This window comes from Andrographis paniculata, unplaced genomic scaffold, assembly GCF_009805555.1.
Source record: "Andrographis paniculata isolate CXL003 unplaced genomic scaffold, ASM980555v1 Contig14END, whole genome shotgun sequence".
In the NCBI taxonomy this organism is placed as follows: Eukaryota; Viridiplantae; Streptophyta; class Magnoliopsida; order Lamiales; family Acanthaceae; genus Andrographis; species Andrographis paniculata.
The window spans coordinates 2,552,428-2,580,148 of record NW_026137424.1 but is presented as its reverse complement, the minus strand read 5'-3'; the positions used below and the strand labels follow the sequence as shown (position 1 = coordinate 2,580,148).

At 36.2% G+C, this 27,721-nt stretch overlaps 3 protein-coding genes across 6 annotated transcripts; 2 read left to right on the top strand and 1 right to left on the bottom strand.

Annotated features, from left to right (window-relative positions):
* Positions 1-378: 378 nt before the first annotated feature.
* Positions 379-10,508, top strand: LOC127258766 (general negative regulator of transcription subunit 3-like). 3 transcript variants are annotated; one of them, XM_051285765.1, is made up of 17 exons: positions 379-592; positions 690-821; positions 899-1,036; positions 1,245-1,295; positions 1,878-1,967; positions 2,037-2,183; positions 2,440-2,550; positions 2,935-3,003; positions 4,810-4,975; positions 5,058-5,533; positions 6,287-6,457; positions 7,116-7,272; positions 8,344-8,489; positions 8,746-9,027; positions 9,109-9,243; positions 9,340-9,518; positions 10,303-10,508. In XM_051285765.1, the coding sequence occupies exons 1-17, from the start codon at positions 500-502 to the stop codon at positions 10,367-10,369; spliced, it is 2,610 nt and encodes an 869-aa protein (XP_051141722.1). In that variant the 5' UTR covers positions 379-499; the 3' UTR covers positions 10,370-10,508. The 3 variants fall into 3 exon arrangements, with proteins under 3 accessions (XP_051141722.1, XP_051141713.1, XP_051141729.1); XM_051285756.1 differs by having other exon boundaries at positions 381-592; positions 7,107-7,272; XM_051285772.1 differs by lacking the exon at positions 2,935-3,003 and having other exon boundaries at positions 381-592; positions 7,107-7,272.
* Positions 10,509-21,905: 11,397 nt separating this feature from the next.
* LOC127258725 (glucan endo-1,3-beta-glucosidase 8-like) lies at positions 21,906-24,956 on the top strand. The gene is made up of 2 exons (XM_051285680.1): positions 21,906-22,883; positions 23,698-24,956. Exons 1-2 carry the CDS (start codon positions 22,531-22,533, stop codon positions 24,821-24,823), a joined length of 1,479 nt encoding a protein of 492 aa, XP_051141637.1. The 5' UTR covers positions 21,906-22,530; the 3' UTR covers positions 24,824-24,956.
* Positions 24,957-25,459: 503 nt separating this feature from the next.
* LOC127258732 (putative H/ACA ribonucleoprotein complex subunit 1-like protein 1) lies at positions 25,460-27,292 on the bottom strand. Of its 2 annotated transcripts, none has more exons than XM_051285694.1 (4): positions 27,011-27,292; positions 26,745-26,899; positions 26,544-26,659; positions 25,460-25,857 (listed from the first exon to the last, which is right to left on the bottom strand). In XM_051285694.1, the coding sequence occupies exons 1-4, from the start codon at positions 27,150-27,152 to the stop codon at positions 25,698-25,700; spliced, it is 573 nt and encodes a 190-aa protein (XP_051141651.1). In that variant the 5' UTR covers positions 27,153-27,292; the 3' UTR covers positions 25,460-25,697. The 2 variants fall into 2 exon arrangements, with proteins under 2 accessions (XP_051141651.1, XP_051141659.1); XM_051285702.1 differs by having other exon boundaries at positions 26,751-26,899; positions 27,011-27,286.
* Positions 27,293-27,721: the final 429 nt, after the last annotated feature.

The following is a 27,721-nucleotide window of genomic DNA, read 5'->3' as shown; positions in this document are numbered from 1 at the left end:
TTGGAAATTAATCCTCATTTCATAAATTAATTATAAATCAGTTCTTAATAAAAATTACTCACACAATTGGTTAGCGTATGGTTTATAAAATATTATATCAGAACCATTATTATTCAACAATAATATTTTTGTTATTTCAAAATCATATTATATTTTACTTAATAATAATATTTTATTTTTTTATAATTTACTATAAATGTGTCCATGTAAATTGGGACGAATGTAATATAAATTAATTGTGAAAAAAGGATATTACAAGACTATGGGGTTGACATCCGTGCAGGCTCAGCTTCAGTCCAGCCCAAGCCCAGGGCAGAGCCCAGGCTGGGTGACCGACCCGCAGCCACAAATTAGCGAGCGAGAGGGCGAAACATATATAATAACTCTTTCTACTCCTTTGTCTTACCTGTGATTTCTGGAACGCCTCACCCTCACTCGTGAATCGGATCGTAGGGTTTTAAAAGATTTTGTGGTTATATATTTCGTAGAGAAATTGTCAATGGGAGCTAGTCGGAAACTGCAGGGTGAGATAGACCGAGTGCTGAAGAAGGTTCAAGAGGGTGTGGATGTTTTTGATAGCATTTGGAATAAGGTCTTTCTCCCATGCTATTATTGATCGCTAACTTTGAATTTCCCTTGATATGATAATCTCAAGTATAAAATTGGTATTATTGTTTTTTATTGTGCAGGTCTACGACACGGATAATGCAAATCAAAAGGAAAAATTTGAAGCGGATTTGAAGAAAGAGATAAAGAAGTTGCAGAGGTACCGAGACCAGATCAAGACATGGATACAGTCCAGTGAAATTAAAGATAAGAAGGTTATACTAATCTCCTGCTAAAGCAACGTATTAAAATTTATTAAAACTCACGAGATGGTTTCTTTCTTTTGGCATAGGTAAGTGCCTCCTATGAGCAGGCTCTGATTGATGCTAGAAAGCAAATTGAACGCGAAATGGAAAGGTTTAAAATATGCGAAAAAGAAACTAAGACAAAAGCATTCTCTAAAGAAGGCCTTGGTCAGCAACCTAAAACGGTAGGCATCACAATACTGTTCTGCTATTATATTGTTCAAACCTTTAATATGCTGGTTCGAGTATCTCTACAATTAGCATCCATTAGTGGTTCTGAAGGCCATTCAGCATGCAGCCGAATGGTTATACCATGAGGGCTTTCTGATTATAGTCTACTACTTGTAGATGTTATATCAGTTGAGTGAGTATGTGTTCTTTCCTTTGATGCAGGATCCAAAAGAAAAGGCTAAATCGGAGACAAGAGAATGGCTTAATAATGTGGTATGACATTGCAAATTTGTTTGCATCATATTCACTTGATGCCCATATTTTGAAAGGGGTGGCAGTATTATAATTTATAAGGATCTTTATGTGCTCTTCTTCCCTCCATACTCTCCATGACTGTTGAGGAACCTATGGAATAGCTATTTGCCTAATTGTTTTTGATATATATATATATATATATATATAGTTCTCATGCTGTTAACAAGCCTAGGAATTTTCTTTTCTATCTTGTTCAACTGACAATATTATGAGTAGTACTAACTGATCTGGTTAGTTTCTTTGCAGCTTTTCCCATGGTTTATTTATTGAATTATTAATAGCCAATATTTAGCTGTATTTCTGGCCTTCAGAAAGTGCATATATATATTTCATTACCTTATAAATTCTTTGAATGATATTTCATTAAATGTACATTGTGTTGGTAATTTGGTATGCTATAACGAATTATGATTATTATTTTTTTTTTAAAAAAAAAAAGAATTATTATTCCCTTCTGTCACTGTTTTCTTTTCTTTCTTTGAACACTCCCCTTTAATGATCGATGAATAATCTAGAAGATACAACATTCCTCTTGAGTAGGTCAGCGTACTGGAAAATCAAATTGATAGCTATGAAGCTGAAATAGAGGGGCTTTCTGTTAAGAAAGGGAAGACAAGACCGCCGAGACTGGTATGGTAAAAGGAAAGACATCTTTTGTGCAACTAACATGTTTGCATTATACAAATCTTTCTTTTGTAGACTCATTTGGAGACATCCATTGCTCGTCATAAAGCTCATATCATGAAGTTAGAATTAATTCTGAGGCTTTTGGATAATGATGAACTGAGTCCAGAGCAAGTCAACGATGTAAAGGATTTCTTGGATGACTATGTGGAAAGAAATCAGGTCTTTTTAATGAATTGTCGTCTTTATCCATCTTGTGAAATTCTTTTATGGAACCTAGTGGTTGATGACCAGCTTTGCTAACATGATTTGGATCATAAGAAGGTTTTATTGCTGCCTCTTTTTTCCTTTCTTCTTTCTGATAAAAGTTCAAATTTTCGTTAAACTATTCTTATTGTTAGATATTGGTGAAAAGCCAGCCATGCATATTGGTACTTAACTTGGACTTACACTGATCCTCTGTAAAAATATATTTTAGGAGGCCTTTGATGAATTTAGCGATGTAGATGAACTTTACAGCTCCTTACCATTAGACAAGGTTGAGGCTCTTGAAGAATTAGTTACTATTGGGCCTCCTGGCCTCATGAAGGTGAACAGCTTATCCTCAATTAGTTCTCTTTAAGATACTTTAGTCCAGTTGACTTCTTTCAGTTTTGCTTCTGTGTCTCTATCTGTCTGCATTCTTAATATATGCGCCCAATGTTCCCCCATTTCTCTGTTATATTATCATTTATCTGCCATGCACACATGGATGTAGCTCATCCTCATTGGTTTTTGTTTTTTTTTGGAAGAATCCTGTTAAAACAAACACATTACACATAGTAAGCAAGCAAGATCTGAATCTGTTTCTTAATCTAAAATTTTTTCATATTGGTCTTTTGTGTGTTCTTTCACGAAAAGTAAATTCCAATTCCTTTGTTAGGTGGAAAAAAAATATTGAAGCAAAATCCTAATCACATTCTGTTATTGACAGGGTGTTGGTGCTTCTAATACAGTTTTAAGCATGAAAACTTCTTTGGCTGCTGCACCTGCCCAAGCTCCTGTATGTACATTTCCTAATGCTGCACATTTGCACTCCAGTTGTCTGTTGAAGTGAAAAAAAAAAACTGCCTGCTTTGTTTTGTTTCCTAAATTGATAAGCTGATGGCATCAAATACTAAGGGTGTGTTTGTTTGTGGGTTTTAGTTTTTGGATTTGGATTTTTGAATAGTAAAAAGTTGAATTTGAATAGTTGTTTGATGTGATGTTTTGAACATAAAATAAATATGTAGTATAATATAAGAAAAAGAAAAGTAACTGTTGTGATATTTTTTGAGGGAAAAAAGAATCTGAATAGTAAAAACCTGTGGTAAAACTAGGGGTGTCAATTCGTGTTTTTGGGTCGTGTTCGTGTCGGGTTGAGCCATGGGGATAACAGAACAACTGTCAACCCGAACCCGAAATCTGATCTAAATTCGAACACGACACGAATTCTTTCAGGTTGGGTTCAGGTTGACCTGAATTAGTTTCAGGTCACCGAAACCCGAACAAACCTGATACAAACCCGATACAAAACAGACCCGAAAATTTTAAAAAAATTAAATTGACCTAAAAAATATCATTTTTATTTTAATTTTTATATTATTTTATACTTAAAATAATATAAATATTATAAATTAAAATAATAATAATAAAAATTTCAGGTCAACTTGAAACACGACCTGAATACGACACGAATTTTTTCGGTTCGAGTTCGGGTCGACCCAAATCTGAGCCTGAAAATTTTCAGGTCGAACGGGTTCAGTTTTTCGGGTCGAGTTTGCTTTTGACACCCTTGGTAAAACCCACAGAAGAATACAACCTAAGATTTTCATTGGGGTCATTTCTGTTTTAGCTATTAAGAAAACAAGTGCCATTGATAGATGGTGGTGCTTAAGATTTATTTTGTGCACTGGAGCACCCATTCACCGTGCTAGCAAACTTTTATGTCTCTATGTGATACCAAATTTGTTTTTGTGCTTGAACGTTCTTTCTACCCAGTAAACTTGTGAATTGTTTTATTGAAACATAGCTCTGAACACTAAAACTTCATACAACTGCCCTATTGTCTGCTTCACCCTTTGAGCGTTTCTCCTGTTCATTGTTGGTACTTTTCATTTCTACAAACTTGTCCACAGAAACTGGTTGCAATTTCACTTTTTGTGTACCTCATAATCCTCATTTGTGTTATGTATTCAGCGAAATATTCTACTGTAGAAACACCTTGATCATATGAATGTTGGTCTACTCCAGATACTGAATGTCTCTTCTATTCCTTTTTAGGAAGATGATGCTAATTCTGGGTTGTATTTTTTTAAAAAAATCTTTTTATGCCTTTTCCATATTTTCCAGACAATTATGTTTGAATTAACACTTTGGGTCAAAGTTATTTATTGATCACTTATTTGTTAGTTGGGTCAAGGTGGCTCAAGCTGAAGTTTGTGGTTGTGCCGATTTCTGTGAATGAAATTTGTGAATTGTGATTTTTAATGTGCCCATTTTGGCAAAAGAAATTAGGCATTGTTTGACCTTACACTAACCAGATGGGGTGCATATTCAAATGCGATCCCATTTAACCTTTGGGGACCAATTTCAACTTCTGTACTCCATGAAACAGAGATCGAAGCTACTATTTTATTACAATTTTATTCTTTTTATTTATTTAGTTATTATCTGTTCTTTAATATCTAAGCTTGAATATTCTGATCAGATTACTTTGAATTATTTCTTTTACTTGTCTGTATCTTTGTATTTGGGTTCTCTAGTTGCAATGTTAATGCTTCTAGTTTAAATCTCTGTTACAAAGTATCCTGATGACTTCTCTTTCCAGCCAACTACTTCTGTCTCCATCCATGTTACTTCGACGCACAGTCAAGTAGATGAAACAGCTTTTCAGGACAATGTCGTTGCGAGAACCCCTCCCCCCAAGAGCGGTGCTATCAGTAGTTCTGTACCACAATCGACTACAGCAGGCCATGCAACTACTGGCATGACAGGTAAGTCAATATAATTATGTTTAGTCTCATTTTTTTCCTACTTCATTCTTTGAGTTTCTCATTTATGTTTCTGAAACATCAGTCGCTGCTGGTTCGTCATCTCCGCTCACTGCATCAAGTGTTGCAAAAGAAGAGGAGAGTGCAAACTCTCCTGGTCCGAAAGTGTCACCAGCACCTACAGAAAGTGGAATAAGGACTGCAGGTAGAGGAGGCACCTTGCCTGCTCAACCTACTTCTGGCCTCCTTGGCTCTGGCAACACAACCCCCAGCAATGGTTCCCTTGGTGCCATTCCTTTGGTTCCTGAAATTGTGAAAAAAGCTACTTTGGGTTCTGATGATCGATCGAGTGGTAATGGTATGGTACAATCTCTTGTTTCCCCCTTGAGTAATAAAGTGCTCTTACTGCCACAATCTGCCAAAGCTAGTGAAGGTCTGGCATCAGCCGAGACTGTAAGTGTTAGTGATACTGCAGTTATGGGAAACAGAGTTTTCAGTTCACCTATGGTTCCTGGTACACAGTGGAGGCCTGGAAGTCCCTTCCAAAGCCAGAATGAACAAGTATGTTCTACTGTTCTGCTTTGTAGTTAGAGGTGACCTGTAGCTCACTCTTTTGTGCTTCATTTGTACATTATGTGAATTCTCTTCTAGTTTGAGTATGCATATATACATATATATGTGTGTATAAATGCATATCTTTAGCCATTCTTTGCCCTGCCAATATTGTTGCTTATTTGATGATTTTCTCTCAAGGAAGATCTGATAGGCCTATTCTTGTTGTTGGAGAGAGTGGTTTGAGTTTGCGAATTTTTTACTATTTAGCCCTGGATAGTGGAAGCCTTATCTTGTGTCATGAGTAAACTTACAGGCACTATGGCTTGAATTTCCATCATCATATTTGTAATTTGAAAATCGAAAGTTTAATTATTGAGGGATTAAAGTGTTAGAAGTACATTTTAAGGAGCTAGATTAAAGCAAGGTTTTATGCTCAAGGGGTTGAACGACTTGGAGAAACACCCTTTTTAAGGTAAATGGGATGAGAAAACGGTATACTGGTGTTGTTGCCTCTTTATATATGTGATTTCAGTTAATTTGATATTCTTAGTCATATGTGGAACTTAGTTCATGCTTTATATGTAATTCCAATAGCTCCTGTAATTCTTGTTACTCCAATTGCTTCCAGATGTTGTTCATGAGTTGCCGCAATTACCCTTCCAACAGAGACCTTTCTCTCTTACCCTCCTTTTGATGTTCCTGAACATTGATGTTGAAGTCATTACTAACCTTGAAAGAAATAACTTTCTATAATTTTAGGGACAGTTTCGTGGAAGAGCTGAGATTGCCCCTGATCAAAGGGAGAAGTTTCTACAACGATTTCAGCAGGTGCAGCAGCAGCAGCAGCAAAGTCAGGCTAATCTTCTTGGTATGCCACTTACTGGAGGGAAGCAGTACAGTTCACAGCAGCAGAGCATTCTGTTACCACAGGTGCTTTGTGCTTAGGTTTTCATGCAGTTCCTTCTTTTACTTCCCTTGGTCAATTTTAGTAGGTTGTTTATACAAATAATAATAATAATAATAAATTGTACTTATTTAAATGAAATCCTAATGCCAAAGAATTTGAGGGCTGTCTAGGGTTTTTGACAGGTAGTTACTTTTAAAGAATTTTGGTCTTCTCAAGAAAACCCTGCATGCATATTGGTGTATCTTCTTGGCATTCTCTCTCAGCTCTTCCATTAAACTGATGAGAGAGAGAGATATATATGAGCGATGAAAGGGTTTTCCTCTCATCCCATGACCTTGTATCCTTGACATTTAATATTGGTTCTCACATTAAAGATATGATATCTTAGAGATTTGGAAAATTTATCCTCACTTGAGAAATTAATTGTAGTTCTGCATTTATCAACTAGTAAGGTAAAGACTGTTAAATGTGTTTCGATTTACTCTTTAAAAGTTTCTGCGTACACTTTCAGAGTGACTGAATGAAAATATTGAATGTAATGGGCACTGAGTATTGTATATAATCCATGTCTGGGTGGCCGAGTTGATCTGATTGAAGAAATTTCTTTAACTTCTATAAGCTCTGTTGACATTGTTGATGTATTGACTATTGAGAATAACTTTCACTTGCTAGAATCCTCAGTTCAATGTTCAAAGTTCATCTATCTCTCCTCAACTTGCATTGGGGATTGGAGTTCAAGCTTCAGGTGTTACTTCATCTGCTTCACTGCAGCAGCAACCAAATGCCATTCAGTCATCTAATCATCAGCCAACTGTAACTTCAACCTCAAAGGATGCTGGTAAGTCGATCATTGCTTTGTGTTTTGGCATAACATGTTCATTGACTATCCAGAAACATAATAGTATGGATTTATAAACCAAGGCAGTTTTATGTGATTTACTTTATGCAAAAAATTTGATTTATACTATGATAAATATTAAGGGTGTGTTTGGTTACCATCTTGATTTCAATGGCACTATGCTTCCAATTTTTTATTTTTTTTTTCAAATATTACATTATATAAAACCCACACAAAATTTTATATTTCTACTTCTCTCTTTAATAAACAAATATATTTATATACATTCAAAACTTTCTATTTTTCTATAATATAAATTTATGTTAATCAAAAATAAATATTTATATATTTTATTTATTTGTATTATATAAAAGTTTATTCTATACAAATAATATCTATATTATATACATTTTATTAAATTGTTAGTTTTTAAATACTTTTGGACACACATAATGAAAACTGAGAAATAACAGGATTTTGTTGAGTTCATATATGTTTTATGTAGTGCTTTCCTGCCAAAATGAAACTGCTGTATATTGAGTAAGCACCAATTGATGCCTTCTGTGGGCAGCTGATTGTTGCAATCACCTTCCACACAATGACACAATGAACTTTTAGTAAATTCATCACACACGCACATATATATAATAGAACTGTTGTAATCCATGGAAATATGTTTGACAGTTCTAAGTTGTGCATAGTTGTATAACTTGATATGTTTGTTATGTATTAACTATATTGTATGATTTTGTATCCTGGAAGCATCTGACCTTATATATATCCTAAGTATTTGTTAGACTGGAAATAATTAATTTTATATAAAGTTGTGAAGCACCTCTCTCCACTTCCTCCTTTTCTTCCATAAATTCCAAATTCAAATAAGGCATTAAGGTTTTTTAACTATATGTATTTTTTCAAGTATGTAGTTATTTATTTATTTATTTTTCTTCAGTGCTATGATTGTAACAACTTATGGGTCTGCAGCACTGCTCAAATTCCAAAAAATAATCCTGTTGTAAGACAATTGACAGATGGTAACATTCTAATAGCAAAGTCTCATTACATGTGTAGAAACAGGCCAGGCAAATTTTGAAGATATGCAGCAGAAACAATCACTTGTAGAAGATCCATTAGCAGATTTCGGTTCAAACACAGGAACTGGGAAAAGCATTGTGCAAGAGGATGACTTGAAAGCTTCTTACACATTAGATTCTGTGGTATGTTAAAGATTTTTATTGTGTCTGAGAAATTTTCTTTGATCTCTATACTTGTTAGGACATTAGTTCAGGCACTGATGTTTGACAATCCTGCAGCACATTTACTCAAAACTGATAATATTGTTGTGAGATGATGAGGCTGCATGATTCTTTGATTTCTCAGTGTACCTAGAATTTGGTGTCATAAAATTGCAAGAGGCATTTTCTCTGAACAATTGTGAAAGTAGTTTAATGTTGTGCAATTGTGTGCAAGCAGGCTGCATCTGCTTCTGGCTCGCTTACTGAGCCTTCACAAGTGATTAGGGAGACTGACCTATCTCCAGGTCAACTTTTGCAATCATCATCATCTTCTGGAAGCCTTGGTGTTATTGGCCGAAGAAGTGTTTCAGACCTTGGTGCTATTGGAGATAACATTAGTGCTCTAACTGCAAATTCAGGAGGAATGCATGATCAAGTATACAATTTGCAGATGCTTGAGGCTGCTTATTATAAACTTCCTCAACCCAGAGATTCTGAACGTGCAAAAACATATACTCCAGTATGTGGCTAAATTGTCCAAGATTTTGGTTCTCAGCCCAAAATTTTCATTTATATAAGGCCTTCCTTTTGGTGTGTACAGAGACATCCTGCTGTCACAATTCCTAGCTATCCTCAAGTCCAGGCTCCTATTGTTAATAATCCCGCCTTTTGGGAGCGGCTTGGTGCAGATACTTATGGAACTGATGCTTTATTTTTTTCGTTTTACTACCAACAGGTAGTTTGAAACTCTATTCAGTTGTATATAGTCAACCTGCACTGTATAACGGTTTTATGTTTTTAATCTTGTTGTAATGTCCTCCCTTCTTTGCAGAATACTTACCAGCAATATCTGGCGGCTAAGGAATTGAAAAAACAGTCATGGAGATACCACCGGAAATATAACACATGGTTCCAGCGCCATGAGGAGCCCAAAGTTGCCACAGAGGATTTTGAACAAGGAACATACGTTTACTTTGATTTCCATATCACCAATGATGAGCAACATGGATGGTATGCTTTTCCGGTCTCATGGTTCTTCTACGTATAACTCACATCTATATTATTTATTGCATTGTCTTAAGTTTATTTCCCAGTTTTAATATCTGCACCCAGTGCTGCGATACTTTTAACATTCATTATGTTGATTTGCTATCTTAATTAAATTAGTTTATCTGAAAGGTCTGGCTCTGATTGTTTTCATTGACTTGTATCTGCTGTTGTTAGGGGAAAACATTTTTCTAAATTAAATTAGTAGGAAATAAGAAAGATCGATTTCTGGAGTAGCGAAGGGTAATAACGAGCATTGAACAGCCACAATCTCTGTCAATCCTCACTCTATTCCTTTATGTTCATGATATTGAATTATTCATATATGCTTTATCTGGTTGCAAGCCTTGCAACTACATGTGTACCGTCTTTCTCATTTCCTCCTTGTTTCTATATACTGGTGGAAGAATTTTAATTTATTATTTATGCTGTTATTTAGAAAAATTAAAGTAGTGATTGAGTTGAATGTGTTTATTTATTTCATGGGGAAACTTTTAATTTCTTGCTATTAATAATTGCTGCCACTGACATAGGATCTTGTGTACTGTTATCTGCTGGCTACTCTGTCTTGATTGCACTTTAAATAATTAAAATGTATTGATTGTTTTATTAGGCTAGGCAACTTTGAATCTCGATATCAAATATCAAATCAGTGTTAATTTAATTTGTATGTAAATTTGGTTTTCTAGTTCACCCTGATGATTGATCACTTATTGATTGTAATTGCATTTTTGGGTTGTTGTTTCAGGTGTCAGAGAATTAAGACAGAATTCACTTTTGAATACAGCTATCTTGAAGATGAACTAATGGTGTAAAATTTATCTCTCAGCATGTTTATTTTGTTTGTCTTTCTAGTTTGATATGAGATAAACTTACAGAATGCTTGCTACGGTAGGTGTTCTTTTTCTTGTATATGTGAACTTTATTCTGTCAATTTAGTGAAAATTTCCTGTCTCTTTAACCTCTCATCCAAATTTTGTTTATGTAAAATCCTTAAATTTCTGGGAGCTTCATTCATGGCAATGATGTAGAGCATAGCATGGGTTTCTCAATTGACCAGGATGAATGTCACTTTTGCTGCCCTACAAAATGTATATAATGCTGTGACTGTTATGAACTTGATGATGTTCTCTTGTGCTGATGAATCTGATGGTTGGTTTGAGGGTGCTTTTAACCTGAAGATTGGTCTTTAGATGTGATTCCGTTGTCATGTTTAGGATTCAAAATGTATTTCTCATGATAAAAGCACCTAAAATCATTAGCACAAAAGGCATAATCAGCGTTCATCTGATGAGAAATACATTTTTGAATGGGAATAGACCTGTTGCAATCGTGGTTTACTGTCTTGGCCGAGTCTAAGTTGGACCCGGAATGACCGAATTCCAATTGGAATCGCAACTATTGATTTCATTTCTCTCCGTTTCATTTGACTAATGAAAAAATTGTTGTTTCTGGATCAAATAACAACCTATGAAATGAGACTCGAAAGACTATGTAATAAAATGCAATATTCCCTTTTGATCCAGTGTCTATCAATATTCTCTTCATTGGTTGTGGTCTAAAGCTATATTGGACGTAAGGGCTATTTATATAGTGTCGGGCTTTCTTTGTCTTTTCATCTTGTCTATTTTTAGGCGGCTTGAAAAATATCCAAATTAGGCTTTAAAGAATGACTTTGCTTAATTCTTGATCATATTTGCTTGTCTCTAGCTAATCAGATCTTCTTTCTACTAAGAGACAGGTTTTTTCGTAATGAATAACCTTCAAAATCATAACATGTTGATATATGGTGTAAATCCCGAATCTGTTACTGAAAATTTGATTTTTGGGCAGAGAGGTTGTGCGCGGTGAAGAAGGGTTTTCCGATAAAATTTATTAACTATTATAAATATATTTGTATAAAATGAATTTAAATTAATTAATTATTTAAATTATATACTTAATTAAATCTATATTAATCTAGATGGTTTGATATTATTTTCTTAAAATAAAATTAAATATTAAATGTAAATTTATTGTTTAAATTTATTTATTTAATCTTTTAATAAATTTTATACAATTTCTAAAGTTATTGCTAAATTTGCAACATAGTAAAATATCTTGTGCTTTCAATTTCTCATATAAATTCGCTTTAATTCATAAATTTCAAAGTCGGTTTCAATAATATATCTTTTTGTTTTCAGTTTCCCCACATTAGAATTAGTTCTTTCATATATTTTGTGCTCTGGTCTCTTATTCTGTAGCAAGGAAGCAAAATCGCTGCACTCAACAATATGAATATGAAAAATTTACATTGATTAACGCCTGGAGGTGAGGAGCATTGGAACTTATTATGAATTGAATATTAAGTCTAAGATATTCAAATAATTTAGATAAGAAAATAAAATGTAACTAGTCGAATTCAAATTTATGAATTAATTAAGAGTATTATATTCTTCAAAGTTATTTTTTACTTACGGGACTCCAGTTACTGAACTAAAATGATAAAAGGCAAAATATTTTAGATTTCTCTACAATTCTTTTCTACAATGAGATATGAAATAGTAATGTTATCATATTATTTTTTTTATTAATTAGTCACGTAAGTTAATAATTTAACGAGTCTCTGCAAGTAGGAAGTCTCATTTACTAAATATTTTTTAAACTCAATAAATTTGATAGATCAGTTCAAATAGTTTAAATTACTAAATATTTTTTAAATTCAATAAATTTGATTGATCAGCTCAAATAGTTTAAATTTAATCCATTAGTGAACGTTTAATCCACCAAAGAAGGCGTTGGGGTGAGAGTGGAGGAGGGAATTGATCAATCTAATATAGTTGTGTTGTGTGTATCAATGCTATCTATATCTCTATCTATCTATTTGATATGGCAAGTACATTTACTTTATATTACATGTGTTGTTGTTGTCGGTAGCGCAGTGCAGAGTAGATGGATTGGATCACATAAATCGGATCAGGGAATTAAATAGCCATGCTGCAACAGCTTGGAACAAATTATGGGAAGTGAGGGAAGTGATGAGAACAAAAACATCTATAGGAATTATCTCTAATTTCTCAAAGAATATTGGGGCAAATTTATAGCTTCGAATTCTTGTATGCAAAAGAGGAATAAAAATCTACAATTGAGGACGAAGGCTTAACCACCCCCAACAACCTCACTAAACGACAACTAAAGGGAGTTAGGCTACAAAATGGGCTTAAGGAGAGAATAAAAAATAAATACAAGAAACAAGAGAAATTGTTCAATTTCAGACCTCGTTAAATACAAGCAAGCTTGTCTGATTCTTCTTCAATCTCGTCAAAATCTTCATAGAAGCATAAACGAGCTGAATGAATCCCGTGGAGGAAGAAGCAGTTGGCACTACGTACAAATTAATGCGAGCAAGCTAGCTAACACACACAACATCCAATTGTCGGAAAAAGAACTTTCACTAGCGGGAGGTGAGGGGCAATCACAATTCACAAGTGAAGGTGAAGGTGTAGTTGTAGTTGTTTCTGCGGTATTATCCATCCAGCATCGATCCATCTAATCTTTCACCGGTGATAAAAGCAAACTAGATTTGGTGATTGGTGATTGAATTGAATACTTGTGAATGTGTGGGCATGATATGTTAATCAAAAGCTCCTTTATTTTTGTTGTGTAAAATAAAAATGGTCGATAAAAAAAAAAATGACTGAACAATTGTGTGTGAACATGTTGTATTGATCAACAATTCCTTCAAGTACTTAAATATATTTGTGGTAGATCCATAAAGGCCTTTTGTAACTTCTTGGGCTCTTTGTTGTATTATCATTTGTTAGGTCCAATCCATTCGTAGTCCATTCTCCTTCTCTTTGTTGTTTCTTTATTTAGTTTGTTAGAGAGAATCTAGTTTGTTAGCATAGAAGCTTCTCCTCTCCTTCCTCTCCATCAATTGTATATATGTACTGCGTGCTCTCTTGAATAATATTGTGGTGAGAAGTTTTCCAAAAATTCCTCTATGCTTTGAAATTTCTCATGATATCAGAGCAGCTCTAATCTTTCTATATATTCTCCAAAATGGATTCAAGCCCCTCATCTGCATCTGCTACGATGTCAAACCTTTCACGCCCAGTTGTGAGCTTTATTTCTCACATGGAGCTTCCTTCTTCAGATCATCCTGAGATGATGTTGATTACCACCCAACTAAGTGACTCCAATTATCTAATCTGGAGTAGAAGAATTTTGCGTGCCTTGGTTGCCAAAGGCAAAACTGGATTTGTCACATGAAGCATCCCAAAGCCAACTGAAGTTGTTGCTGCTGCCATCTAGGAAAGGACAGACAACATGATCCTACAATAGATTTTAAACTCCATTTCCCCAAACCTTGTTGATTCCTTTGGATATGTCAATACAAGCAAAGAACTGTGGGATATTCTAAAGGAAAAAGTATGAACAATGCAATGGTCCTTTGAGCTACCAGCTTTAGAGAGAAGTGTCAAACACTGTCCACGGTAACATGAGTTTATCTGCTTACTTCACAAAAATGAAGAATGTGTGGGATGAAATACGATGTTTGGCTCATATACCTGAAAACAAGAATGAAATGAAAGAATATATTCATAGGCAACAACTAATTCAATTTCTTATAGGCTTAAATGATTGTTATGACTCTGTAAAAAGTCAGATCCTGATGCAGGACCCTTTGCCCCCTATGAACAAAGTCTATGCTATGCTTTATAGCATTGAGAAACAACAAGAAATTCAAGGTTTCATGCAAGAAACATCACATACAGTCCTGATGAACTCACACAAGATGTCTTTTAAGGCCTTTGAGAAAAAGAGAATTGACAAAAGAAATATTGTTTTGTGATCACTGTAAGAAGACAGGACACACAAAGGAAACATGCTTCAAGTTGCATGGAACCCCTGAGTGGTTCAAAGCTATGCAGGAAAAATGAAAGAATGAAGGAATAAAGGTGAACAACCACAATGTTGCAACTACTCTAAATCTCATTGATGATGGTACTATTGGCTCGTATGGATCCTCTTGGTCCTCAGATTCCATCGCTGAATTGATTAAAAGGGAAATAAGTAAAGCTCTTGGGGGAAATAGCGACACTCCAATAGATCAACTCAACTTGGTAGAGTCTGAACATGCAGGTAATGAGCTTATCAATGTCAGTATTATGAGTTTGAGTACAGGGACATGGATCTTAGATTCAGGAGCAACTTTCCATGTGAGCAACACGATGTTGCATTTTCAACACCTAACCCCTTGAGGAAACCTGTCACGATTCACATGCCAAATAGAGCAATTCAGCTGGCATATCATACAGGCACAGTCCATCTAAACTCATTTTTTATTTAACATAATGTGTATTTTGTGTCCACCTTTAACTATTGCATTAATTACATATTCAAGCTCTGCTAGGATTCAAAAGTTTGTGTGACCTTTCAGGTTGATACTTGTGTCATTCAGGTCCAGCAAAGTGAAAACATGGTCGGGAGGGGCAGGCTCAAAGGACACCTCTACCACCTTACCCAAGAATCACATCATCAGTTACTCTTCATCTCTACTCTTAGATCTCCCTGACACCTCAGATTAGGACTGTAACACCCCCAGTTGACTCACACTGGAAATGCTACCGCCACACTGCATCATGAGGTCGTTACCTCCTACTTCAGGCCCCACAATACAGTGTTAAGGCTAAAATTAACCATAAAAGCGCATAATTATATAACAAAATCTGATTTATGAATATTTACAAAACACACTCCTAAACAAAAGGTTTTTCCGGTTAAAAATTACATATGATACAATAGATGTAAGTTCACTCACTCAGCCCGTCTTTCTATATTCCAAGACGTCCCCTGTCCCGGAGGTGCCATGCATACTTGAACCAAATATTTTTCTTAAAAGCAGTATAGAATTAAATTTATGTTAAGAACTAACATGAAATATGTCATGTTATACCTTTTAAAATAAAGTCTAATTTTCGTCAATCATAAAATACGTGTCATGTCATGCCAATAGTGAAATGATGCAACAAAGATATCAAACTCGACAATAATGCACATGCACACATATATATATCCGCTAAAGTGAGCAATTGGAGTAACCTCGGCTCCATAACAATAGGCTCACTGGACCATCATCAATAAATAGCCGAAAAATCATCGGCTCAAAGAAGGACATGATAAACCCATAATAATATAATGGTCATCCGGTCACTTTCATATACTCACCATACGACTCCCAAAATCAATACATGGATAGCCGAACGTTGTCGCCATTAACCACAAGACGCCCCATAGTCTGAGATAGTGAATATAGGACCCTCACTTACTAGCTCTATCTCATGTAATATAGTAGAATCCGTGCAACCTGGAATCACCCAATGGAAACACGGAAACTCTACTCCTCCTCGCGTGCCCTAACGGGATCACGCTTGGAGTTTGACATATGATCCTAAACTACCGGTAGACCTCACTAGTAGCTACTCCAATTAGTGGAACAACACCGAACACAAACTAGATCAAATACGTCTCAACTACAATGGGTCTAATCCCTGAATGACCGTGTGACTAAGTCACCCAGTTGTCCGACTACTATCGTCCACTATCGCCAAAGTGTTACGATACATCGAGGTCGAATATTCTAACCCCAGATGATGCCCTCGCCTAGTGCTACCGCACACGGCGACTAAACGATAGATCCATAAAATATAACCGATAAACTGTGCAATATGTATACAGCATGTCAAATAAGTGTATTTATCAAAAAGGGCTGGTGAGACCGCTCACCTATCCTTATTTTCATAAATTCACCGACGCGATCAAATATCATAAACCATGAAGTCTTTCACATGCATACGCACACATATATATAAATATATACATGCACTGACAAAATGATTCACATAATATCACATTAGCATATTAATCAGAATCGCATGCAACATGCATACTAATTTCTTAAAATTAGATTTAATTTCTTATTGTTTACCTCTTATCGACACTCTCTAACTTTTGCAATCTCACCCAAATCTCCTCCAACATACCCCTGCCCCATTATTTACTCAAATCAGATGAGCTATATGTTTATTCATAGGAGCTATCTGCTTATTCAAAAGCTAATTTCTATAATTAGCTCGTTGGGTTTCAAACTTTTATATTTGGTAGAATACGATATTTTAGCTATAAAACTCTTATACCTCATAATATTTATATCGCCCGATTATTAAGTAAAAATATTTAAAGATATGAACAAATAGGCAGCTTCAGTACATTTCCGTTTTCAATTCGGCTCGGATCGATACGAAATTCTCAAAATATAACGCTAGAACTACGAATAAGCTATTTGCTAAAGAAATTGATCGATTAAATAGTCAAATAGTCAATTATGAATTTTTGAAGAATTTTTAATTTAATATACCCAATATCTAAATTATTAAAATTCATTATTAAATTTTACGTATAGTAAAAAATACAATACCAAAGTCGAATTTAAAATCAGACGACTAAATTTTTTTTTTCTTTCTTCCTCTGCTTTCAGTTCTTCTGTTGCCTTCGTAAGATTTGAGTTTGTTTATATATATATATATATATATATATTATTATATTATACTTATTATTAATCTTATTATTATTATTATTATAATCGTTAACATTATCATCCATCATCATTATCATTTCAATCAACGCTATCTATTTATTATTATTATATTCTATATAATATAATTTAATTTAAGTTATATTTATATTTATATTTATTTTTATTGATATTGATATTTATTTGTTTTAACAGTGATTATAATTATAATTAATATACAAAATAGAAATAAAATTTATTCCAAAATATTAATTTCTTTATCCCAAAATATTATAAAAATATTTATTTGTTATAATAATATTATTTTATACACTCCGAAATCGGGGCATTACAAGGACATCCCTCAAAAGCTGTTAGAACATCTACCAAACCTTAGTGATAATGCTTTGCCTAACTTTCCTTGTGATACTTGTCACTTTGCAAAACAAAATAAACTCTCATTCAATAAAAGTTCTTCTATATCTTCAACTTGTTTTGAATTGTTGTATTTGGATGTGTGGGGGGACCTTATAATATTTCATCCAATGGTAGTAGATACTACTTAACAATTTTAGATGATCACAATAGAGCGACCTGGACTTATCTCATGAAACTCAAATCCCAAACTCAATCCATCTTTGCAGTTTTTCTAAAATTGATCCAAAACCAGTTCTAAGCCCATGTGAAGACAGTTAAAATTGATAATGGCTCTGAATTCACCAACCACATGTTTTATCAATTACTTCAAAAAAAATGAAATTATTCACTAGAAAATCTACCCTTGTAATCCCCAGCAGAATGGGAGAGTGGAGAGAAAACATCAACATCTGATGAGAAGCCTACTTATTCATTCAGGGTTGTCTACCTCATTTTGGGGAAGCCTTGCTCACTGCCACCTATCTAATTAATCTTCTTCCCACACCTATTCTAGAATGGAAATCTCCTTACTACATCCTCTATAAAACCAACCCCACATTAATTCATCTTCGGGTCTTTGGATGTTTATGCTTTGCATTAAACTCCAATCTATCAAAAACTAAACTTGAAAGAAGTGTTGTAAAATGCATATTTATTAGGTATGTAGATGGAACAAAAGGGTACAAGCTTTTAGATGTTGAATCAAATAAATTCTTGATTTCTAGAGATGTTGTGTTTTATGAACACCTATTCCCAAAACAAGTTGAAAACACTCTTTGAATCACTTTCTGTAAGTTGTTCCTTACCCTATGCAGGTACTTGGGTTCTTGCTCATTCAATTGCCCCTTTCTCAGTCCACGGATCTCGCTCTAGCTGGCTCCTCTTCTCAGGCCACTGCAGAGAACTCCTTAACTCTGCCTGTCAGCCTAGAGGTAAGCTCTCTGTCACCAAATTTGAATTCAGAACCTAATCATCAACCTTCCTCCATTTTTCTTTCTAACTCTCCATCACACACCACTACCCATGATTCATCCTTACCCACTGAACCAACTCCAAGACCTCACAAAGCCCTTAGAAAACCAACTTGGATGCAAGATTATGTGTTCTCATGTGGCTTGGTGTCTAATGACTCTAGTGAAGTGGAACCTTACTCATAATTTGAAGTTATCAAACATACTCACTGGATATCAGCCATGAAAGAAGAGTTGAAGGCCCTTGAGGAAAACAAAACTTGGGAATTGGCTCATCTGCCATAAGGGAAAAGAGCTATAGGATGCAAATGGATCTTTCGAATAAAGAAGGATATAGATGGTTCAATGAACATATATAAGGCACGACTAGTGGCAAAATGATATCTCTAAGTTCATGGAGTAGACTTTGGCGAATCCTTTGCTCCTGTGGTTAAAAGTGTAACTGTTAGATTGATTTTGGTTGTTGCAGTGATAAAAGGATGGAAAATACAACAAACAAATGTGAATAATGCCTTCTTGCATAGCTACTTTGATGAAGAGTTACACCTTAAGCCACCACCTGGGTACTTGGCTCAAAATGGTCTGGTCTGCAGATTAAAGAAGTCCTTGTATGGACTTAAGCAAGCCCCCCCGTGTATGGTATAAGACATTTACAGAAAAAGTGTTCGCCTTTGGATTCACACAGTCTTCACACGATCATTGCTTATTTGTGAAATTCCATGACAGAGACATTCTCATTCTCACTGTTTATGTCGATGATATATTACTCACAGGGTCATCAGAAAAATTAATCCATGAAGTGAAGGAATACTTGCATGAAGCCTTCACAATCAAGGATTTTGGGGATGTTAGTTTCTTTCTGGGCATTGAGATTAAACAGCATGATGATGGAATGTTGTTGTCTCAATCCAAATATATATTTGATCTTTTAGAAGACCACAAGATCCTCGATGCTAGACCTACATCTACTCCACTGCCTGCTGGGTTGAGATTGTCCTCTCAGAATGGAAACTCCCTCTCAGATCCCACCAGATATAGAAGACTAATTTGAAGACTTCTATACTTGAATTTTTCCAGACCAAAATAGTGTTTGCTACCCAACAACTCAGTCAGTTTATGGATAAACCTTTTGTAGCTCATTGGAAGGCAGGATTACACTTTCTTTGATACTTAAAAGATCTATGAACCTCCATCTGCAATTCTCGGCTGATTCAACACTACAATTTCAAGCATTCTGTGATTCCGATTAAGGAACTTGCCTAGATTCAAAAAAATCCATAATTGGGTATTGCGTGTTCCTAGGGTCTAATCTGATCTCATGGAAAGCCAAGAAGCAACCCACAGTGAGCAATTCATTCACTGAGGCTGAATACAGGAGCATGACAACCACAACTTGTGAATTGCTTTGGCTCTCGTATCTGTTTACTGCCTTGAAGCTTCATGTACTAAAGTCTATCCCTCTTCATTGTGATAATAAGTTTGCTCTGCATATTGCTGCTAATCCAGTATTCCATGAAATGACTAAGCATATAGAGATTGCATGTCATTAAGTTCGACAGTGATACATGGAAGGTTTCATTGCTCTTAATTACGTAAGGTCCAAATCTCAATTAGCGGACATCTTCACTAAACTCTTCTTGGTTTTGTGTTTCAACCTCTGCACACCAAGCTTTGTTTGATCTCGCATGGCTTCAGGAGCAAGTGTGAAAATCAAGATGAAGAAGAAGTAGATCCATAAAGGCTTTTTTTAACTTTTTCGGTTCTTTGTTGTATAATTATTTGTTATGTCCAATCCATTCACAGCTCATTCTTCTTCTCTTTGCCGTTTTTTCCTTTAGTTTGTTAAAGAGAATTTAGTTTGTTAGCATAAAAACTTCCTCTCTCCTTCCTTTCCTTCAATTGTATATATATGTACTGAGTGCTCTCTTGAATAATATTGTGGCGAGAAGTTTTCTAAAACTCTTCTATGCTTTGAAATTTCTCAAACATGTTGTATTGATCAACAATTCCTTCAAGAACTTAAATATATTTGTGGTGGGTATTCATTGCACTTAAATATATTTTTTTTTTTTCATTATTTTTTAGGTTTGTACAAACTCAAAATTAATACTTATCTATTGTACTTCCAATGTTACGGTTGCTATATATATATATATATATGTATATATTGCTGGTCTCGGTGCTTGTATTTTTATTATTTTGTGATGGAAAATCAATGAATGCATTTTATTTATTTGTTTGATTATTAAAATGAATAGTAGAAGTGTCATGGAGGATTGAATTTCAACTTTAAAACACCCAAAGAAAATGAGATTTCCAATCGTCGTAACTGGAAATAGAAATAGCCGTTGGATGACGGAATCTGGCTCTTCCTTTGAACTTTCTTTCCCACGATTAATTACTAATTAAATTAGTAATTACCAGTACAAATGATTGGGGATGGTTTGGCGATCAGATATCCCAATTTAAATTTAGCCGGGCTGATCTGGATCTGGGCCCACCCTTTCTCTTTCCTTTCGTCGCAAACAAATCAAGTCAAACCCAACGGTTGCTGACGAGACGAGACGGCCGCGCCAATTTGAATTCCTCATCTCATCTCCCCACAGCATAGAATAGAATAGACAGGAACATTTGAAATAATAATAAGACAGTCAGTAGGGTAGGGCTGGCATGGTCGGTTGTAAGATTTGCCCCACCGATGCAACTTTTTTATATTTCTTAATAGAATAATTTATTTTGTTTTTTTTTTCAAAAAAAGCACCTAATTGTTTTGCTCATATCACAATAATAACCGATGATAAATGTAACCGACTAAAAATATAATATTTTTTCCGCTTCGAAAATATCCATTTTTTTTAATAAGTATACATAATATTAAATATGTTATTATATTTTTTATTATTATGTAAATATTTTTATTATTTGCATATCTTGTTTCCTGATATTATTTATTTCTAATAATAATAATACTAGTTTATCGGAGGGAGGAAGTGCCCGTGGGCCGTGGGGGTGTGGATAGATAGTAGGAGTAGTATTAATATTATTGTAGTGAAGTGTACGCGTAACGCGTGGGTTTTGGTTCTCCTGGACTTGACCTCATCTAATATACCCAACGGTCAGATGAACTCGGATTTCAAAATTAGGGTTTTTAAACTCATCTTGGCTGGCTTGGCCAATTGGCCTCCTTAATTTGCTGCTGCTGCTGCTGCTTGTATTTGAGGTCGGTCGCCACAGCCGCCGCATGGCCCGCCCCGCCTGGGGAGTGGAGCGGGAGGTTTCGTCCGTGCGTCCAGGGGGAATTGAATTACTTAATACATTTTCTAACACAAATACAATCAATAATTACGAGGAATGGTTATCAAGCATAAATAAATAAATCAGGAATGGAACATAGAATAGACACGCACACGTAATAATAAGCACCCACCCACCCACGAATCCGAGTCGAGAATCTCTCCCCCCACTAATCCGATCTGCACTCTTTTTACGCGTCCGCCGCCGCTGCATACTCTTACCATTTGGCTTGGCTTGGCTTGGCTTGGCTTGGCTGGCAGGCAGTTCCCTCCCTCCCTCCCACAAAGTCTGGCACGTTCCAATCCAATCCACTCCGGCAACGGCAAGCAATCCCCATTCCCCACACACATTCATCTCCTCCATCCCCATCACCCTCTCTGTCTGTTATTCATCGTTTCCGGCCGGATTCACACCCACGCCCCTTCTTTTCCTTCCTCCCTCTCTCCCAGCCCAACCCAACCCAACCCAATATACAATACAATACAATACTATTGCCCCTTTATCTTCTCCTCAAGATTCATTATCTCCGCTGCTTCCATCCACTTTGCTTGGAGTTGCTTGTTTCAACGCCTCTACCTTCTACCCAGAGCAGAGTCAGAGCCTCCTGCTTCTTCTTTCTCTCTCTTTTTCATTTTCTTTGCCCCCTTTTTGCAAAATATATTTCCTTTCCGCCGCTAAAGCAAAATATCAAAATCTCCATCCAATCCCTTTTCTTTTCTTTTTTTTTTTCTCGCAAACAATGTCAATATCAATGTCGCGCTTTCGTCCTTTCTTCTTCCATCTATTATTATTCCTCTGGGGCTTCGGAGTTTTGGATCAAGGCGAGGGCCTTGGTGTGAACTGGGGTACCATGGCTGCCCACAAGTTGCCCCCCAAAGTGGTGGTGCAAATGCTCAAAGACAACGGAATCACCAAGGTGAAGCTATTCGATGCGGACGACTCCACCATGAGCGCCCTCGCTGGCACCAATATTGAGGTCATGGTTGCAATCCCTAATGACATGCTTTCTGCCATGGGCAACTTTGATCGAGCCAAGTCCTGGGTCAGGCGTAACATCACCCGTTACAATTTCAACGGCGGCGTAAATATCAAGTACCACATTTCTCTTCTCTCTACCCTAGCTTTCTTGGATCTGACTTTTTTTTAGATGATAAACTTGTTCCCAACTTACTGAGATTACCTCACCTCCTCCATCGAATCAAGGATATCTATCCATCTATCTTTATTCGGCATCTAGTTACTTTGGTTGCATTTGTGTTTTTGTATTGGTTGAATGCTTGATTTTCTTCCCATCTACTGCTGACCCCAGCCTTCCTGCCTTATTTTTTCCTATATGCTTGTGTTTGAAACGTTTCTACATTCGGATGTGTATAAATAAAAGTACAGGATGCCGCTCTTGGAATTTGTGTGATTCAATTGACATGAATCCTTATTGAATTTTCCAAGCAGCTGTGTAAACCCGCTGGATAGATAACAATAATTTGTGTTGCCTTGCCCTGTGTTCTTAGTGATTTCTTTCAGTATCTGTTGTACCTGATGAATGCAATGAAGATGTATTAAGAAACAATGCAGATTGAAGATTTTCATGATAAAGCTCTTCTCAAGTGATAACTTTACTTTCTACTTTGATCAAAGTCAGCCCACAAAATCTCATATCTTTGCAGAAAACATATATGGCATTCTAGGCAACTTTCAGGGAATTGCTTTGTTAAAGGAAACTTCAATATTGGTTTTGCCTGACAATAGATAAGAATTCTCTAAGTACAGATTCCAGGGAATTTGTAGTTAATTGTATTATATGCATTTCATATATAGTCTAGTTGTATAATAATATAGTATTTAATTTCCAGCTTAATCTGCCGCGGTTTCAGTAGAATTTATAACATTACTGATTTTGTTTATGCAGGTATGTGGCAGTAGGCAACGAACCATTCCTTACGTCCTATAATAACTCCTTTGTGAACACAACGTTCCCAGCGCTTCAGAACATTCAAAATGCTCTTAATGATGCAGGATATGCCGACTCCATCAAGGCAACCGTGCCTTTGAATGCAGATGTGTATGGTTCGCCAGAGGGCAACCCAGTCCCATCAGCTGGGAGATTTCGCCCGGATATCCTTGGTCAGATGACACAGATTGTTCAGTTCTTAAACCAAAACAAGGCCCCCTTTACGGTGAATATATATCCTTTCTTGAGTCTCTATGCCAACGAACATTTTCCCTTCGACTACGCCTTCTTTGATGGGGTAAGCAACCCTATTGTGGACAACGGACTGCAGTACACCAACGTCTTTGATGCCAATTTTGACACCTTGGTTTCGTCCCTGAAAGCACTTGGTTATGGTGACATGCCCATTTTCGTGGGGGAGGTGGGGTGGCCTACAGATGGGGACAGGAATGGCAACATAAATAACGCCTTGAGGTTCTACAGAGGGCTTTTACCTAAACTTGCAAGTAATAGAGGAACCCCTCTTCGCCCTGGTTATATAGAAGTTTACTTGTTTGGGCTTCTTGATGAGGATGGAAAGAGTGTAGCTCCAGGTAACTTCGAGCGCCACTGGGGAATCTTCAGATATGATGGACAGCCTAAGTTCCCCATGGACTTGTCGGGACAGCAATTGGATAAGTATCTGGTGGCTGCAGAAAATGTGAAATATCTTCCAAAGCAGTGGTGCATGCTTAGGCCGGATGCCAAGGACCTAAGCAAACTCGCAGAAAATATTAATTTTGCCTGCACATACGCCGACTGCACTCCGCTTGGGTATGGCTCCTCCTGCAATGGGTTGGATGCCAACAGCAATGCGTCGTATGCATTCAATGAGTATTTCCAGGCCCAGAATCAAAAGGATCTGAGCTGTAATTTTCAAGGTCTAGCCGTGGTAACAAATCAAAATATATCTCAAGGCAACTGTAATTTCACCATCCAGATAGTTGCTGCGACCTCGAGCGCGCCCCCTTCAAGATTGTTGTTGAAACAGGGACAGGGGTTTTTGGTTCCTCTGGCATTGGTTGTAATATTATTGTTCCTATAGGTAGTGATTGAGATTTCCCTTTGTAGATACCTTACAGGAAGTGCAGTGCTGCTGTTTTTGTTGGCTTTATGATTTATTGGTGATTTATTTGGATTTATAGCTCCTCCTTAAATTATCAAGTGTCCATTTCTTATATTTTCCCTTTAGGTCTCTCTGTCTTTCTCTGTGTCTGCCTGTCTTTGTAATGTGTTTTTTTTTTTGGCCACACGAATGCACCGCCTGTTGGAGCTATATCAAGATTAGAATGACAAGGCAATCAATCAATTAATCAATCAATCACTAACACAACAACTTGCGACACTTCCATTCATCTATTGTTTCTTTTCATCGACCACTGTCACAATTGAAACCGGGAGTATATTTCACCGTATATACACGCGGTGGATGGGAGAAATAGAACTCCAACCCACTAGGTCACCCTAGTTTCATTTATATCATAGCAACTTTATGTCTTGTATATATTGCCTAAACATAATATTAAAATAGCAAACTAAAACCCAACCTTCTAAATTACAAATTTGGCTTCACTTTGACTGGTTTGGTTTTTGATTCAGAGTCTTGTTTCCGACAGTTTCATTATTGAAGATGGCAGGTTTTCATTTGTTTTCTCGCCAGATTCTTGCGGAACAGACCCCATTGGCAAAACACAACAAAATAATATTAGCATGTTCCAGTTCAAAAACTGCAGCACTTCCACATCAGAAAAATGACCAAGCCAACCATACAAAGGGGGGGGGGGGGGGGGTGGGTTTTCCACAGAAAACTATTCTTTAGACGCACGGACACTACCAATGGCTTAAATAGTTAATCGCTGATAGATAAATAGGACTTGAAATTTCTTCACATTAGAATGCTTAAAACACACCCAAATACTTTAAAATCTTCCTCTGCCCCTGAAACCACCACGACTACCACCTCTTGAACCACCCCTTGGAGGACCTCTTCCACGGCCACCTCCACGACCACCACGACCACCTCTTGCACCCCCTCCTCTTCCACCTCCACGCCCCCCTCTAGAACCTTGCGGTTGCCCCCTGTCAAATCAATTCAGCATAAACGCATGTGAATTACCACTGAAAATGATCACATCTTTTACAACAGACCAATGTCATTATTTAGTTCTTGTGGCATACACACAACAAAGGCTAGCTAGCTACATTAACCAGCATCCTGCATTCATATAAATAATGGGCCCTAAGGTAAATCATTATTGATAGACGAAGAAGTAAAAAATAGCTCTTAGATCCACAGATACAAACGGAGGAAAATAAGGAAAGAAGATAGTAAAATAGCAGAAAAGAACGGGAGAAAAACAAGAAAAAACAGATTGGAGGGAGAGAAGGGGGGGGCGGGGGGTGGGGGCGAAACAATCATCACAAGTGCTTGGAAAAGATGGGCAGAGATAAACAAAGAATGGAATAGAATACTAGACAGCAAGAATCTCGAGCTTATTAGGCTTCCTTCCTACATATAACAAATGCATCAATATTGTGCATGTGGAATGCATTAAATCTTCTAATTGTGAAGAAGCAAATGCCTGGACATACCACATCAATGTCCACCCTAACACAGTGACACTGCATCTATATGTCAACCATGGATGGCTGTTAAATCTTACAATTTGCAACACATTCCACATAATTAGAATAGAAAGCAGATATCATGTTATAGTTATATAGAAAGAGTTAATGGATGCAGAACAAGCAAGGAATGAACGTACTTTGGCTGGGGAAGAAATCTTGCAAGTGGCAAAAGCTTAGCTGGGTCGATGAAGAATTTGTCACCCGCAGAATATGAGGTAGCAACAATGCCCTCCATCATTTTGATAGAAAAATACTGCAATATCACCATAAAGACTAATTCATACAAAACCATGAAGCGACGTGAAACTCGAAATCAGGTGTGGAGGGAAGGTATATACACTCACGCATTCATTGATGGGACCAAAAATTTCGTCTACTTTACCGATCTGAGTCTTATTCTGAGTGTAAATCGGAGCATTGAAGTAGGGTATCTTCTCGTTCGTCAGCTTTGTCACTGCATCGCCCTCGCAAGCATGAAGAAAGCTCGAGATCTCTGCACAGGTAAGTTAGTCCGTATGTTTTAGTGGTAACTCAAAGGAGAAAAAAGAAAAGAAAAGAAAAGATCGCAGTGAAAGAAGACAAAGCAAGGGAGAAAGAGAGAGACCGACAACTTCGGAGGGAGGGCCTTCGTCACGAGGAGGAAAACGGCCGCCACCTCTGCCACCCCTAAAGCCGCCATCTCTGCCACCTCTGAAGCCGCCATCTCTGCCGCCCCTGAAGCCGCCGCGCCCCCTGGGAGGTCTCATGAGGTCGAACGAACAGCTAGGGCTTTACTAGGGTTTGGTTTAAGTATTAGGAGCCTGTGCGGAAGAAGGAAGAGTTGAAAGAATGGGGAATAATAAGTGAAAAAAATAATAATAATAATAATAAGAAGAAGCGTTTGGTTAGGGCGGCGGAGGTAGATGTGTTGATTAGGGCAAAAACATACCCTATTTATATAAAAACATATATATTAATAATTAAAATTATTATACTCCTATATTATTAAATTTTATAAAATTAAAAATTTATTTTATTTTATTTTTTTAACATGAACTATCTTCGATTTCGTTATTAATGATCCAATTTTCTTTTTTAATTTTGTCTCATATAAGATAATTTTTTATAATTTTGTATATTTTACTATTTTAAATATATTTAATAAATATGAATTAATTTAATAAAATTTCAAACATAGATTCATTTAAATTTTTTTTATTTTATCTCTTTTTTAAATAAATAAATATTTTTATTTATATTTAAAACATTTTAATTTTTTAAAATTATTTTATATTAATTATAAATAAAATAAATATATTTTTTATTTATTTGTTTT